We start from the raw sequence: 17,439 nt of genomic DNA, 5'->3' as shown, positions 1-17,439 counted from the left end.
ATAACTCAGGCAGGACTAGATGAATGAATTCAAAGGCAAGGTGCGTCATGCAGGAGGCCAGTTGGCCTTAGGCCTAAAAGGATTTGAGGAGGAGGTCACAGGGAGTGTTGGAGGCCAGAGAAATGAGAAGGCCTCTTGTCTCTCAGGACATATATAGGGGTAGCAGGAAGAGTAAGTGGGAAGGTGACATAGAGGAACTGCCTGCTTCACTTCCGGAAAGATATAACAATAGCACTCTCACACTTGGGCCCTAATTTTCAGATTCTCTACAACTTCTCCACAGAGACTTTACACAAACATATTCTTCTTGACTTTCTCCCAAAGGGACCTCTGAACTAGAAAGTCCAGCAGTCCCTGCAATGCATGTCCCCTTAAGGCAAAACCTGCTAACTAGCTCCAGAATGGAGAGCACAGCGTATGGTGGTGATCTCCCCAGGGAGGGGGATGAGAAGGAAGCAACAGCCCAGCTGAGCTCTCTGGGACACCCAGGTGATAGTGATGGGGTCAGAAGATAATCATGCTGATGGGATGTATAAAGCATCAACCCTAGAGGACTTGGCTTGTGAACTGTACATTCTAGCCAGTATACCTAGTACTAGGGATAAAAAAAGGACATTAAAGAGGAATTTTTCATGGCACCAGTGGGTCAAATTCTTACAATCTGGCAACTAACAGCTTTGTTATGCCTCCCCAACCCTTGCTGCCTCTGGATGCTCCAAGAGCTGCATCAGATGCATTACCTGTCCTGCCAATGCCTGCACTGCAATGGACCACAATGGGTGGCTCAAGGCACTGCCCTTTGGAGCGCGCTCCCATGCTGCCGACGGCCAGCCTCTGCTGGTTCCTGACCGCTCTCAAGAAGTCAATGAGGGAAGCTGCCGAAGAAGGGACACCATAATCTGGCCAGCTTAGGAACTGAAAGTGGGTCACCTGGCGTTTCTGCCGTTCCTTGGATGAAAAAAGAAGCAAACGTTAATGAGGTCATTTCTGCTTGCCCCTGACTACCTTTGGCTTTTCCAGATTCTCAACCCCCCAGTATTCCCACTACCAAGGTTCCAGCCTACCACCCTCAACTTTCTCCATAATACTTCTCTACAAACCCAAAGGAAAGGTTAAATGTCTACAGAGGGCAGAAATCCTGTGTTGTAGGATCCAGATTTCTTATAAGTTTTATTCCTAAGTAACGCCACTATTCTGCTGAGATAATATGGCTATACTGGCTCTGAGTTGACTATACTAACCCTGTTCCCAGAAAAACGGAAGTAACTTATAAACTCCCTGGAATCCTGCCTCTTCCCTTTGGAGATTTTCTTTACAGCAAAGGTTTTCCCCCAGCTTCAAAAAAGTGAGAAAATAGAAACCTGGATTTACCTCTGTGTTGTGAATTTCTAGCTTTGTTTTCTTATAATGGTTCATGTTCTCCACGCCTAGATTGGTCACTGTGAGGAAGCCAAATCGGATCCGAGAGTCTTTTTCTAAAGGCCAGTACTGACCACACTTTCTCCTGCCGCCCTCCTCAAAGCTGAAGACACACAGAGCAAGGTAAGCCTTCTATCCTTCCTCTCTGCAGCAGTAACCCTGCTCTCCCCATGACCTGCTGTACTCCTAGGCAGCAACGTCATCTCTTGCATTGCTTCTGTCTAACTTACACTCTTGTTTCTTGGCAGAAAAGGAAGGAAACTTTCATTCTAAACAGATGTAACAACAGCTAAAGTTTGTGCATGTACTCATTTAGTAGGCCTGCTACATCATTTGGCCACCTTCCTGATACCTCTTGGTACTCTTCACATAGCTGGGATAAATACTGAGTGGACAAAGAAAGACAGCAGAGACAGCATGGTGGGCCAGACTCACCTCTCTGCCCTGTTATCTCAGCCACTGTTCATTCTCTTCCTCAATAAGGGTCCTTGGCTGATAGAGGAGAAAGGGAAAGGCACAGCTCCTGGGATGCTGGCAGGAAGTTTACGTAAAGTCCTCAAGTTCACCTCACTACTCTTCAGTGGCTCTAAAGCACTGTGAGCTGGTACTTCTTCCTCTACCTCCTCTCCAAACCAAAGGTGGCTGTAACAGTGCCACGAGGAAGCGAACTGAGCAAACATTCTCATTAATTTTTTTTCTCCTCATCTGAAATAGGTTATAATTATCATAATGATAATACTACAAAATAGTAATTCCTGAAGTTTTGGCAGATATATAGACCAAAATTTCAAAAATAATCCTTTCATCAAGACTTTCCTGCCTGACCTATTATGTTTCCCTTCTTTTTTGTAGTTCTCCTATAGGTGGAAATATGAACCAGCAGAAAAATGGTGAAAAGTAGCAGGGTAAGGGAGAGCAAAGGAAACTGGTAATTCAGAAGCCAGGAAGACAGCTGCCATTTGGAAGTAGAGACTAGATTAAAAGTGCATTGCCCCATGTTTCCCAATACTTCCTTTGCTGGATAAGGCCAGGACCTCAGAATAGTCTGTAATTGGCCCAGAGTCACCAGAGCCATAGACTAAAGCTTTGACAAGTCAGATGTACCAATCTCCACCAGACTGTGGCTGTGTTAACTCTGGGTCAGCTAAGAAAAAGCTAAGATATCCCAAACTCTGCCCTGGCTTTGGTAATGCTCATTGTTTCTAACAGCTAAACTCCCCTCTTGAATCATCCATGCTTGGGGACAGGGTAGATGCAGAGGGCAGTGGGAAGAAAAGGAATGAACTCACCGGGTGGTCATGACAATCACCAAGACTTTTTGTTCCCATACCATGAGCCAGAAATCACGATAGGTATTCTCCAAAGGGCCTGGAATGAAAGGAGAAGACAGGAAACATGACCTTGGGAAGCTCTTCTTTCCTTCTTAGGTTCTTCTGTTTATCTCCCAACTACTAACACCAAAGCACAGATGCTGGCTCCCTGCTCCTCTCACTACACGCCTGCTATTCAGGGTAGTCCTTGGACCACTAGCACCAGCATCATATGGGAGAGTGTTAGAAATGCACAATCTGCATTTAACAAGATCCCCAGGTGAAGCTGTATGTAGGTTACAGTTTGAGAAGCACTGTTACATACCCTGGCAGAGCCTTATCACCAGGGCTTCAGCTATCACATCCAGACTAACAGTGTCAACTGTGTACGTGTCTCTAGCTGTTTTCATTTCACCTAAGCCTTATAATCACCAGTTGCCTACTGAACCATTGCCCTTCCATGTCCCATCATCTCCTCAGACCCAACATGTTTGCAATTCAGTCTCCTTCAAAATTAGCTTTATTGCTCCACTTTCCTACCTCTGTTAACAGTACTGGCATTCTGAAATCACTCAGTCTTAAAAAGCTGGAGTCAACTATGACTTACTCATTTCCTTCATCTTCCAAAAGCAGTTACCAAGTCCTAGAGACATTTGCTTTTAAAATATCTTTGGTTTTTATCCCTTTACCCCCATCCTGGTCTCCCTGCCCAATTTCACTACCACGAAGACCACATCATCTTCTGTCTGAGTTACCGTAATACCGTCTTGGTTTACTTTTCTGAATAGGAGTCTTTCTCTTCCAGTCTATTCTGGATGCCCTGACAGTTTAATATTTCTAAGAAATTGCTTCATCACAATCTAGACACACGATGCTCACTTCCACATCTATTCCTTTGCTCAAGCTGTCTCTCTCACCTCCAATGCCATTCACTTTCTACCCATTTTCAAGTGCTGCCTTTCCTTCAAGGTTTCTCTGACCACCACATTCCTTATAGGGCTTCCTCTCCTCTCAGATCTTGATGGCACAGCTAGATCAAAACAGCCTAACCATTTAATGTTAATGGTCTTATACCAGTCATTTTACTTTGTGAGAATTAATCATGTCTCAGTAGACGTGGTACTGAGGGCAAAGGCCAGGCCGTCAAGTTCTCCTTTTAGAGTTAGAACCTGCACAGGGCTGGGGACTCAGCAGGATCTTTGAAGATACTTATCGGCCACAAACTCCCTTTCAATCAAGGGAGTAACAATTCAGGAGAATTTCTTATACTTTCCCAGTGCTTCTTCCTATCCTGCTCTCAGGGAAGGAGGGCAGTACAAAGGGATGATTTTGTCCTGCATGTCTGCTGATTTCACTACCATTTTTACTAAAGCTTTTTGGCAAGCATGAACATTTTATAATACTAGAATTCTGTCTTTGTAGAAGTGGAGACTGCCAAAAGCATGTGAGGTCTTGGAAACAAGCTAAATGTCTAACAGGAAAGGATCAGTTTAATTATGGCATAACCCCAGTTTAAGCAGTCCGGAAAGGTAATGTTTTAAGATCTGTATTTCATGCTTTCGAATAGTATTCACAAGATACCATCAAATGAAAAAGGAGATAAAGTACAGAAAGAGCCCCTTTTGTTGGGTATTTTATTTATCTAAATCTATTTGTATGCACAGAAAAATGTTTAGAAGGAGATGCTGCAAAATGTTAACATTATCTATGGGTCTTAGGGTTAGGAGTGATTTTCAGCTTCATTTTCTAAATTTTCTACAATGGATATGCATTACCAAAGTATGCATGTCAAGGAGATAATAACACCCTTTCTCCATCTCCGACTCCCAGCTTTGTCTATATCCCACTATCCTGCACCACAGCAGCTCTCATATACTTAATCTTCCACATTCAAACCACTGGCAAAATTGATGTTGCCAATTAGAGCACCTGATAACACAGATACCACTCAAACTGAGGCTAGGCTGAGAAGGGTCATAATTTCCTCAAGGCAAAAGAGAGAGATTTAAAAGGGAAAGTTGCACTTCCCAGATAAGACTCTTTAACAGTAGGTTTCTCTAAAGAAATAAAGTCTGTGGTTTATGCTGACATGGGTGAAACAATCTGCTGACTTGGCTTGAGAGGAGTTTTGAACCAAGCAGACATGCGTTCAAATTCTGACTCTGCTACTTACTAGCTGTGTGACCCAAGGTCACGTAACCTCTTTGGGCTTCAGTTTGTTCATGGATTAATAAACCTTCCTTGCAGAGTCTCCATAATTAGATGGAGATTATATACCTGATATATAATAGATACTCTCAATAGATGATAGATATCATTAGTAGAGATATTATTATGAGTAAGAATCAGAATACTGAATATAGCCAAGAAGGTTAGCCAGGCAAATCAAACCAGCCTTCTCAACATCACGGACCCCATGTTCCAGTCCTAACAGACTGCTGACACCTTCTAAAGGAGATCAGTGCTTGACTCAAGAAATCTCTCTCATATTCCTGCAAGAGTTTGAAACAGGGGCCTTCAGAGCCAGCCTAAAGGAAACAATCTCTGCATAATTAGCAACTCTAAGCAGTGCCCTTGCATTCTAAACCTGGAGAAAGGAGCATTCTGAGGCCCCCTAGAGACAATCCTTACCCTCCATAAGCCCATCCACGCCATGGCCATCCTCCTCAACAAAGCCCCTACTCTCAGGCAAATCATATCATATCCTATACCTAACAAAAATCTTTCCTGATAGTTTTCTTGTTTCTTCTCAGGCTCTTAAAAGGACTCCTTTGGGAGGGAGTGGTCCCTCCTAGAGGAAGAAAATAAACCTGTGACTATCAGACCAATTACCAATGTACCAGTATCCAAAGTACCTTTTCCCTTTACTTCTCTCTTATTTTGAAAAATTCAAAACCTACAAAAAGTTGAAAGAACAGTACAATGTATTCAGACATTCCTTAGCTCAAAAGCTATCATTTTGTAACATGCGCTTCTCTCTATATACATACACACATATTTTCTTCTATACTGAACTATTTAAAAGTAAGTTTAAGACATTATGAAATATATGTGACTCGAGCAAGTATTCAGAAGAACAAGGACATTCTCCTATAGAACAATATCCTTATCACACTGAAGCAGTTAAACACTGATATAATAATAGTATCTAAAACACAGTCTCCAATTGTCCCAATAGTTTGTCCTTAACGGGTTTTTCCTCCAAATTGAGGTTCCAATCATGGATCATGCATTGCCTTTGGTTATCATATCTCTTTAGTCTCCTTTAATCTAGAAAGTTCTCTGCCTTTTTTTGTTTTTCACAGCATTAACTTTGAAGAGTCTAAGCCAGTTTTCTGATAGTATGTCTCACAATCTGGATTTGTCTGCTTTGTGTCTCAGGATTAGATTCAGATTTAAAAACCGGCAACACACAACATAAGTTATGTCGTACAGTTCTCACTGGATTCAACAGGAAGAATACAATATATGTTTAGTCCATTACTGGTGATACTAAGTTTGATCACCTGGTTCAGGGGGTATTTGCCAGATCTCTTGCTGGCCATGCTCTGCAGTGGATAAAGGGCCCTAAGTCCATATGGTGGCCTGTTATATCCTCTTATGTTGTGATTTCTTCCCACCCGATTTCAAGGCAACCTGGTATTCTCCTTGAGATGGCAGAAGCCAGGTCAAAAGGGAGTACTGGGGCCCACAGGAGCATTTATAGAAACTTCGTCTGAAATCTGCCTAAAGCCCAGTACTTCACTGTCAGACCTAGCACAGACTATCCCTATCAGAAGACTGCTGGTGTGCTCTTTGACAGTACAGAGACCAGCAAAAGCCTCTTAACAGCAACACCCATTCATAGGTTGGACTCAATCTCTGGAAAGTCCTACTGCCACTCCTGGCCTCCTACTGGACATTAGGAGCACCTCACTAGCCCGTGAGTTCTGATGTCCCATTCCCTTGGGCTGGCACCACTAAGACACGGTCCAAAACCCTGTAGTAGTGTTGTGTGTTCAAATCTCCAGTTTATCTCTATGCAGTGAGCTTCCAGCAATATCTGGTACAAAAACTCTACACTTCTCCTCTGTCTTCCTCAAAAATCCCCAATCTTTATGAAATGCCAGGATCTAGTGGCCACAACATCACATCAAGTTACTATTTCCTTTAAAAATTATGCTATCATCTGATGCAAGGAATCACAGGTAGATGACACAAAACCAACTTGTGAGGGGCAGACTAACTTACCTTGTGTACCAATGTAAGCATTCTTCTGCTTGTAGCCATCCATGAAACTGGCATTGATGTAATCTGTCTAATGGTAAAAATGGAAATATCATTGCAGCTGCATGGAATACACCATTTGGGTGAGGAAAATAATGTACTAGGTAAATAAAACCCAAGGTGTGGATATTCTCTTCTTGTCAGGCAGAAAATGAACAGGGAAAGGGCCAATTAAAAACCACATTTCCACAAACGATGCTGGAACAATTGGATATCCACATGCAGAAAAATTAAGTTGACCCCTTCCTCACACCATACATAAAAACTAACTCAAAATGGATCACAAACCTAATGTAAAACCTAAAACTATAAAACTCTTAGAAGAAAATATAGGATTAAATATTGTGACCTGGGGTTAGGCAAAGCTTTCTTAGATGTGACCACAAAAGCACAAGCAACAAAAGAAAAAACAGATGAACTGAACTACATTAAAACTGAAAAATTTTGTGCTTCAGAGACACCACTGAGAAAGTGAAAAAACAAGCCATAGAATGTACATATTTGATAAGAGACTTGTATCTAGAATTTATTAGAACTCTCACAACCAAGTAGTAAAAAAGACAACCCAATTTTAAAATGGGCAAAAGATCAGAATAGCCATTTCTCCAAGTAAGATATAAAAGAAGTGGCCAATAAGCACACGAAAAGATGCTCAACATCATTAGCCATCAGAAATGCAAATCAAAAGCTCAATGAGACTCCAAAGAAGATATACGGATGGCCATTAGACACATGAAAAGATGCTCATCATCACTAATCATCAGGGAAATGCAAATCAAAACTACACTAAGATATCACCTTACACCTGTTAGAATGGCAAAAATATCCAAAACAAAAAGTGACAAATGTTGGAGAAGTTGTGGAGAAAAAGGAACCCTCATACACTGTTGGTGGGAATGCAAACTGGTGCAGCCACTATGGAAAACAGTATGGAGATTTCTCAAAAAATTAAAAATAGAAATACCTTATGACCCAGCCATCCTACTAGTGGGTATCTATCCAAAGAACTTGAAATCAGCAATTCCAAAAGTCCCATGCACCCCTATGTTCATTGCAGCATTATTTACAATAGCCAAGACGTGGAAGCAACCTAAGTGCCCAGTAACTGATGATTGGATAAAGAAGATATGGTGTATATATATACAATGGAATACTACTCAGCCATAAAAAAGGATAAAATCGTCCCATTCACAACAACATGGACGGACCTTGAGGGTATTATGTTAAGTGAAATAAGCCAGATAGAGAAAGACGAACTCTGTGTACCTCCACTCATAGGTGGAAGTTAACATATAGACAAAGAGAACTGATTGGTGGTTACCAGGGGAAGGGGGGGGGGTGAAGGGAGGGCACAAAGGGTGAAGGGGTGCACCTACAACATGACTAACAATAGTGTACAACTGAAATTTCACAAGGTTGTAAACTATCATAATCTTAATAATAATTAAAAAAAAAACCTCAATGAGATACCACTTCACACCCACTAGGATGGCTATAGGTAAAAGATAGCTAACAAATGTTGGCAAAGATGTGGAAAAACTGGAACCCTCATACACTGCTAGTGGTAATATAAAATGGTGCAATCACTTTAGAAAACAAACAGTCTGGTAGGTCCTGAAAAGGTTAAACACAGACTTACCATATGATCTACCAATTCCACTCTTGAAGGAAATGAAAACATATATCTATAGAAAAACTTATACAGAAATATTCATAGCAGCATTATTCATAATAGCCAAAAAATGGAAACAATTCAAATGTTACTCAACTGATGAATGGATAAATAAAATGTGGTATATCCATAAAATGGAATATTATTTAGCAATGAAAAGGAGTGAAGTACTGATATAAGCTACAACATGGATAAATCATGAAAACATACCAAGTGAAAGAACCCAGACACAAAAGGCTACATATTGTATGATTCCATTTATATGAAATGTCCACAATAGGTAAATCTATAGAAACAGAAAGTAGGTAGAATGGGGGAAAATGGGGATGATAGCCAAGGATATGGAGTTTCTTTCTCAGGTGACAAAACGTTCTAAAGTTGATTGCGATGATAGTTGCACAACTCTGCAAATATACTAAAAACCAATGAATTGTACACTGTAAATGAGTGAATTGTATGGTATGTGAATTATCTCAATAAAGCTGTTATTTACGAAAATGGAGTCCATTAGGACTTGCAGCACCACAGCTCAGAACCAAAAGGGAAGCAAGCCAAGCAACCTGAGCAGGAACATCTTGTCCATGCTGCCACACACAAAAGGCAAAGTGTGCCTGGAGAAGGAAGAAAGCTACACTTCATACCTAGTACCATCAACAGCATGGGCCAAACACCCAGGCTCCATTACTATGTGAATTAACACAAAGCAACAGCCCAATCTGGAGGCGTTTCAATGAACAGCTCCTGATTTACTCTCTTCTGGGGGCGTTCTCCCATCTCCCAGCATCCTCATTCTTACTTACTTCAACATCATTAGCCATCAGAGAAATTAAATAGGATTTAATTTTTTCTTATTTTTATTATACCTCCTCACAAGATCTCTGCCAACATCTTTTAATCAGAGTTGATAAAAAAGAAATAAAGATGCAGCTACAGTTTCAAGTCATAATATAACTAGTTGAGCGTATCTAGCAGTTAGGATGGATAGCGGAGGATGTGGAGGGTTATAGAAGAACAAAAGAAAAAAAGTTTCAATAGCAAACTAGGGAAAACCCATACTCCATTCTACTCTAGAGAGGTCAGAATGACTCCCCAGTCCATCACCCTTTCTCCACTGGGTCCTATCACTTGGAGGACAGTCTGAACTGTCTGTACCCCATAGCTACTTTCAGAAAGCATCTGCATCTCATGGTGAAAACCATGTTATGTGGATATGTGTCTGTTCGCCAGTCAGTTTACCAACTTATTCTCCCACTAATTATTTCTTTTTGGTTTTTTGTTTGTTCAGAATCAAATGTCTTTATTTAAAATGAAAAAATACAGCTGGATATTTCTCCAGAAATAATGTTTGCTTATATGTATCAAGAAATGTCCTGAGCCAGCCCTGAGGCCTAGCAGTTGAAGTTCAGGACACTCCACTTCAGTGGGCTAAGTTTGCTTTCTGGGCACAGAACCACACAACATGTCTGCCAGTAGCCATGCTGTGGCGGTGGCTCACACAGAAGAACCAGAAGTACTTACAACTGTATACAACTAGGTTCTGGGGCTTTAGGGGGGGAAAAGGAAGAAAAAAAGGAGGAAGATTGGCAACAGATGTTAGCTTAGGGCAAATCTTCCCCTGTAAAAAAAAAAAAAAGTTCTAAGACATAAACTTTTAATTTTGTTTAATTTTTTAAAATTGAGGTCACCTTGGTTTATAATATTATATAAATTTCAGGTGTGCATCATTCCATTTCAACTTTTGTATAGACTGCATCGTGTTCACCACCGAAAGTCTAGTTTTTATCTATCACTGTACACATGTGCCCCTTTACCCCTTTTGCCCAGGACCCTCCCCTCTTCCCCTCTGGTAACCACCAATCTGTTCTCTGTATCTTTGTGTTTGTTTATCTTCTACATATGAATGAAGTCATATAGTAATTGTCTTTCTGCATCTGACTTATTTTGCTTAGCATAAAGAGCCTCAAGGTCAATCCATGTTGTCGCAAATGGCAAGATTTCATCTTTTTTTATGTCTAAGTATTATTCTGCAGTGTGTGTGTGTGTGTGTGTGTGTGTGTGTGTGTGTGTGTGTATCCCACATCTTCTTTATCCACTCATTCACTGATGGGCACTTAGGTTACTTCCAAGTTGTGGCTACTGTGAATAATGCTGCAATGAACATTGGGATGCATATATCTCTTCAAATTAGTATTTTACTATTCTTTGCATAAATACCTAGAAGTAGAATAGCTTGATCATACAGTATTTCTATTTTTAATTTTTTGAGGAATCTCCATGCTGTTTTTCCATAGTGGCTATACCAGTTTACATTCCCACCAGCAGTGTACAAAGGTTCCCTTTTTTCCACGTCCTCTCCAACACTTGTTATTTCTTGTCTTTTTAATAAAAGCCACTCTGACAGGCATGAAGTGATATCTCATTGTAGTTTTTGATTTGCATTTCCCTAATAATTAGCGATCCTGAACATCTTTTCATGTGTCTGTTGGCCATCTGTAGATCTCCTTTGGAAAAATATCTGTTCAGATCCTCTGCCCATTTTTTCATCAGGTTGTTTGTTTTTTTGTTGTTCCCACTAATTATTAAGTCAAGAGTTTCCTGCTCTTCTCTCCTCCCACAGCAGCTGGTATTGACCTCATACTACTAGTGTTCTACCCTGACCCACATACCTTCACTGAGCTAATGGACCATCTGCAGCAGATCCAGCAAGCTAAAAGCCTCACTCACTCCCAACCAGGTGCTTCTCAATCCAGGGTCCACCCATAGTCAGCCAAAGCACATCCTGTGCCCAGCCTAGCACATTCAAGTGGTATACTCTACAGGACCTAGGCCAGAAAGCATTTTAGAAAAGTACAAGGATTTGCCTGGTACATGCCAATCAACACTATTATATAAGTAACATATAAGTTGCTACTCTTGGAGCTACCTTCATGCTTTGAAATGTCACATCTTTAAAAGAGATTTACTTTTGCTTTATAACTAAGGATATCAGCTTTCAGCATCTTTGTCTCTGAGAGCACTGGGAATTAAAATCAGCAATTTAAGAAGAATCATCAGATATTAAAAATGAAAATGAGGGGCCAGCCCAGTGGTGTAGTGGTTAAGTTTGCGCACTCTGCTTCAGCGGCCCAGGGTTCGCCGGTTCAGATCCCAGGCATAGACCTAGCACTGCTTATCAAGCCATGCTGTGGCAGGCATCCCACATATAAAATAGAGGAAGATGGGCACAGATGTTAGCTCAGGGCCAATCTTCCTCAAAAAAAAAAAAAGAAAGAAGAAAGAAAGAAAATGACCTCAGAAATAAAGTATAGATTTGGGGGCAAACTGAAATAGCAGGAAGAACCAAACCAAGCACACTATATTATAGGCCATGTTCAACAGAAACCATGACTAATAGCTTTATAATTCCAGGAGCAAATCTGGTGAACAATTCACTAATAAACCTGAATCCTCTATTTACCGTGGATATAAAGCCTCTGCTAATGTTTGCAGTAATGAGAGGGATTATAACTCAAGTGATGATCTTCAGATTAATTATAAGATGACTAGAATAGTCTCCTAGTACACTGGGATTCACTCATTCAGTCACAAATAATTTACTGAATGTCTGATATCTTCCAAGCACTGTTATAGGCACTGGAGACACAGCAGTCAGTCAACAAGACAGATAAATACAGATATCTCTGACCCTAGAGCCCCAACTCAACTATTATACCCAAGTCCTTCATAGCTTACCCCTATGATGATCTCAATAACACTGATGAATTTGCCCTCAGTCAGCCACTCTTAGCTAATGCTCTGGCAGGAAAACCCTCTATAAGGATCCTAGACAGGGCTATTAATTCAGTCTGTGCACTTCAAATGGCAGGGTCAGAGGAGATTAAAATCACGATCCTAGGGTCCCAACCCATGTGACATACATGCCCAAATACAAGGCAATGATTTTCTCAAAAGTTATCTCCCATAAAAAGAGGACAGATATAACAAGTCCCTATAATGTGTCTCATGTTCAAGGCGCACTATTTAAATTCCTTCACTTTGAACAGCAACCTCAATCAATGTGGTTTTTTGATGCATATTGAGGTCACCAGAGAGAACTGTTATATCAGAATGAAAAAGAAGAAATATAACACCTATTTTAGTCAATGACCTCAAAATTCTAAGTGTTAGATGTTACTGTAAACAAATTATATTAAAGAGGACTTTAAAAAGTAATAAGTAAATGATTATGCTATAGAGGATGCATGAGATACAGGATGAATGAAAAGAAAAAACTATACTAATGTTATGCTAGTAGATTTTCCTGGTTTAGGATAAACTTTCCAGTGACAATGTACTTGTCATGTGAGCATGTACTTAAAAGCAAATAAAAATGATGTAGTCTGGAAAACTGTGTTAGATTGACTCAAAAAGTAGCTCAAATAGGAAAAGAGACAGATGTTAAAGGTGCATATGCCACAACTAGAAGGACCCACAACGAAGAATATACAACTATGTACTGGGGGACTTTGGGGAGAAAAAGGAAAAAAATAAAATCTTTTAAAAAAAAAAAAGGTGCAGGTGAAGAGTCTGAATAACATGTTCACTAAATATCTATACTATTATATATGTGAATTTTAATATGTACAGATATGATCAAATTAATACATAAAGTAATATAGTCATTTGACCATTTCATCTCTATCCTTAGATATCTACATATATACTAGATTTTTTCAGATACGTATATCCAAAATTTTTTCAGATCTTCTAAATGGAAAATTCAGAGGTCACTTAAATCAGTTGCCTTGTACTGATGCATATTCACTCATCAATATGGTAGATGGTATGAATATGGTTTTACAACTAAGGAGAAATAATTGAACATTTATTGAGCATCTACAATATACGATCACCCTTGTGGTATCAGCATTTACATAAAGTATTTCATTTAATTTCCACTAAGTACTGTGAGATGGGCATATAGAGACTTGCCTATGGTAACAGACTAGTGTATAGCAAAATTAAAACTCAAACCTTCTCTCTCTGGCTTAGAGTCCATGTTCTTTCTACTACAGTACTAGTAAGCTTCACTTTGCAAGAGGTTTAAACTTCCCTCAGTGCTCCTCAAAAGACAGCATTTATCCTTCTACCTGAGTGTGGCCACTTCGTTTTGTCAGCTTCACTCTCGTTTGGTCCAGGCAGGGTACATCTCCATAGCGGTTCTTCTCTAGGTTTCCTGGAGACCTACAGAAAATGAAACAGACAAGCTAAAATAAAGAAAATGGGGACAACGTACATGTGTTATGTACAAATTCTAGCAGTACAAGGGTGGGTGTCAATTACTCTTGGGGGTGGAGACATAGGACCTTTTCATTGTCTAGTCTATATAATTCCATATCATTTAACTTTTTTTTTTTTGAGGAAGATTAGCCCTGAGCTAACATCTGCTGCCAATCCTCCTCTTTTTGCCGAGGAAGACTGGCCCTGAGCTCACATCCATGCCCATCTTCCTCTACTTTATATGTGGGACGCCTACCACGGCATGGCTTGACAAGCAGTGCCATGTCCGCACCCGGGATCTGAACTGGAGAACCCTGGGCGCCAAAGCGGAACGTGGGCACTTAACTGCTGCGCCACCGGGCCAGACCCTCATTTAACATTTTTAATGATAAGTATGTACCATTTTTCTCTTTTGAATGGAAATATCTTTATTTCCATTCAAAATAAATTCATTCATCTTTATTCTCAAAAGAGAAAAATGGTACAGCACCAAAAAATGAACTGCAAATAAAATTTTCTACTAATTTCTCAAAAGACGTTCAAAATAAATCTCAATTTCCAGTTTAACATGGTAGGTAGACAACACATTTGACTCCACTCTACCTAGTAGCCTCACTAAAATGACAATAAAGAAACTAGTCAGTAGTGACACCAGAGACATCAACAGACAGAGAGATTTCAACCCCCAATGGCAGAGAGAAAACAGATGGAACAATTTTGGCTGACTTGGCCAAGTGTAGAAAGCTAGGACACACAGAGTTACCTACAGAGAAACACAATGACTCACCCTTACCCTTAAAATTCCCACATCCTGGAAGGCAAGGTGACACCCAGGCTAAAAACAGGAATAAATGAAAATCTGAATGATAGACATTGAGAATCCCCTGCCCCCTTTTCCTTGTCCTAGCCTGTCCTACACTCATATCTAAGTTCAGAACCTACCAGGCAAGACAGTGGAGAATTCCTCTCTGGAGAAAGTGAACAGCCCTACATAAAAGAAGTCTGTTGACCTACAACTAGAATATACAACTATGTACTGGGGGCTTTAGGGAGGAGGAGAAGAAAAAAAAAAAGAATTCTGTCATTTGGACTACACCAACAACAAGTTAGTTGATCATTTTAATTTGACGCTAACCCATGCAAACAGCACTTCCAAACAGCTTTTAAAAACCCTACAACTAAGTGTGACCTGACAGCTAAGGATCTCTAGGTAATTAAGGGAAGCCCCTAACACGAAAGAGACCAATTCAAATATACAAAGGGAAAAACAAGCACAAAAAAGAGTAAGAGAAAATGAGTTTTAAAAGGGTATAATTAATATCCTCAGAGAGAAAGATACTATATACATGAAACAAGAATAGAATACCATGAAAAAGGACCAGAGAAGAAAAGCTCTTGGAAATTAAAAATGACATCCAAAATAAGAATTTTAATAGAAGAGGGGCTGGCCCCATGGCCAAGTGGTTAAGTTCGTGCACTCCACTTCAGCAGTCCAGGGTTTCACTGGTTTGAATCCTGGGTGCAGACATGGCACCACTCATCAGGCCATGCTGAAGCAGCATCCCATGTACCACAACTAGAAGGACCCACAACTAAAATATATAGACAACTATGTACTGGGGGGCTTTGGGAAGAAAAAGGAAAAATAAAACCTTAAAAAAAAAAGAAGAATTTTAATAGAAGAGATGAAAGAGAAAGTTAAGGAAATTTCCCAGAATATAAAACAAAAAGTCAAAGTGATGAAAAATGAGAAAATTAAAGAAAATAAGGGAATTGTTCTAGGACAGTGGTCAGCAAACTACAGCCTAGCCTGTTTTTGTAAATAAAAGTTTTACAGGAACACAGTCAAGCCCATCAGTTTAGTACCATCTTTGGCTGCTTTCACACTATAATGGCAGAGTTGAGTACTTGCAACAAAGGTTATAAAGGCCCACAAGTCTAAAATATTTACTATCTTGCCTTTTAAGAAAAAGTCTGTCAATCCCTGATCTAGGAGATCCAACCAGACTGATAGGAATATTTTAGAGAGAGAGAATTGATATAATACAAAGAAAGAAAGAATGAAAAAAATAATAATGTAAAAACAAGACCTAGAACTAAAGAACACAAACCTTCAGAGTAAAAGAACCTATCAAGCACTCAGTAAAATGAATGAAAAAAAAGACATCAAGGCAGATCATTGTGAAATTTTTAAACAGAAAGATAGATTATCTGAAACTATCCAAAGAAAAAAAAGATCATTTACAAAGACTTGAGAAGGAATAAGAATAACGCCAACTATTTAGCAGCATTAGAATGGTACTGATTTAAAAATTCTAAGGTAAAATTATTTCCAACCTAGAATTTTATGCTCTAGCAAAATAGAAAAATAAGTAAAGAAAGAAAAAGACATGGAACCCAGGAAACAAGAGTCAGTAAAGGAAAGTAGGGTGGGGAAATGGCAGGATGAGAGCTGAAGAGCGAGTCCAGGTAACGACCAACCACAGTTTAGACTGGAGCAAAAAACCAAAAAGTTCTACAAGTGAGATCTCCAGGAAAAATAATGAAAAATTGATTATATTTGACCAGTTGGAACATAATGATGGTATAAAATAAATCTGATTAAGCATAGGAAAAAAAATAAGTATAGGTACATAGAAAACTAAAAGCAAATGAAAAAATTAGATAGTAACTCCAGAAGAAACAAAAAATGGAATTGATAAGATTTAATATATATGACCATTTCATAGAAGCCCACTTAGCTCTGCAATAAAAAAATTAGTCACAGTAATGTAAATAGTGAATGTTGATTTAATAAAAAATTGTGACATAATTATGTTGGAAAACAGTCAAAAGGGAACTGGAGACATGGTGTAAGAGCTAAATGCTTACCTACCATAAAAATCAATAACAAATATTATAAGCATTTTATTTAGAATTATGGAAAAAATACAAGAATAAAGAGCTACAAGAGATGAAAATGGATAACTAAGGGAGTGGAACTGAGGGTAAGGTAGAAGACTGCTGTTTATTTTGTCATCGCTTTTTTCTTTGGTAGTACTTGGTTTTAAAAAAATTATTTACCTATATATTGATTAAAACCAAAAAAATAATTACAAAGACCACTCATATAAAATAATGTTCTATACTGTTCGTGGGTACAAATGTATATGTAACAGCATAAACAAAATGGCCTAGAAGGAAACACACCATATTCATAGTACTAGAGCAGCTGCTTCTGGGAGGTGAGAGCTGATGGTGAGAATTAGAAGGGATTCAACTTTAGAATGAATTTTCTTTTATTATAATAAAAAAAAATTTGAAGCAAATATAATATTAAAAATTGTATCAATTCTGATGATAGGAACATAGTTGTTTGTCATGTTATGCTCTGCTCTTTAAAAAAATTCCCTCTTCCCACACAAATAAGCCCAGCTGATATTTTACAAAGTTCCAAAGACAATTCAATGGAGGAAAGATACCCTTCAACAAATGGTGCTGGAGCAAGTGGACAGACATAGGCACATACGCACA

At 39.3% G+C, this 17,439-nt stretch overlaps 1 protein-coding gene and 1 long non-coding RNA gene across 5 annotated transcripts in view; one reads left to right on the top strand and one right to left on the bottom strand.

The window, feature by feature from the left end:
- PTPN9 (protein tyrosine phosphatase non-receptor type 9) overlaps nt 1–17,439 on the bottom strand; it is a 79,188-nt gene that overhangs the window by 2,168 nt on the left and 59,581 nt on the right. For all 4 annotated transcript variants that reach the window (XM_070574721.1, XM_070574706.1, XM_070574713.1 and 1 more), the window contains 5 exons: nt 13,797–13,890; nt 6,960–7,026; nt 2,709–2,787; nt 1,372–1,522; nt 741–948 (listed from right to left, as the gene is read on the bottom strand). In XM_070574721.1, the coding sequence (XP_070430822.1) occupies nt 741–948; nt 1,372–1,522; nt 2,709–2,787; nt 6,960–7,026; nt 13,797–13,890 (599 nt within the window). The remainder of the gene's footprint in view (nt 1–740; nt 949–1,371; nt 1,523–2,708; nt 2,788–6,959; nt 7,027–13,796; nt 13,891–17,439) is intronic.
- Nucleotides 1,430–17,439, top strand: part of LOC139075918 (uncharacterized) — a 60,130-nt gene continuing 44,120 nt past the window's right edge. Inside the window, exon 1 of the long non-coding RNA XR_011526879.1 lies at nt 1,430–1,542. This is a non-coding gene — a long non-coding RNA (uncharacterized lncRNA). The remainder of the gene's footprint in view (nt 1,543–17,439) is intronic.

The sequence above is a fragment of the Equus przewalskii genome, chromosome 1, assembly GCF_037783145.1.
Source record: "Equus przewalskii isolate Varuska chromosome 1, EquPr2, whole genome shotgun sequence".
Classification (NCBI taxonomy): Eukaryota; Metazoa; Chordata; class Mammalia; order Perissodactyla; family Equidae; genus Equus; species Equus przewalskii.
This window is presented reverse-complemented; position numbering and strand designations above follow the sequence as displayed.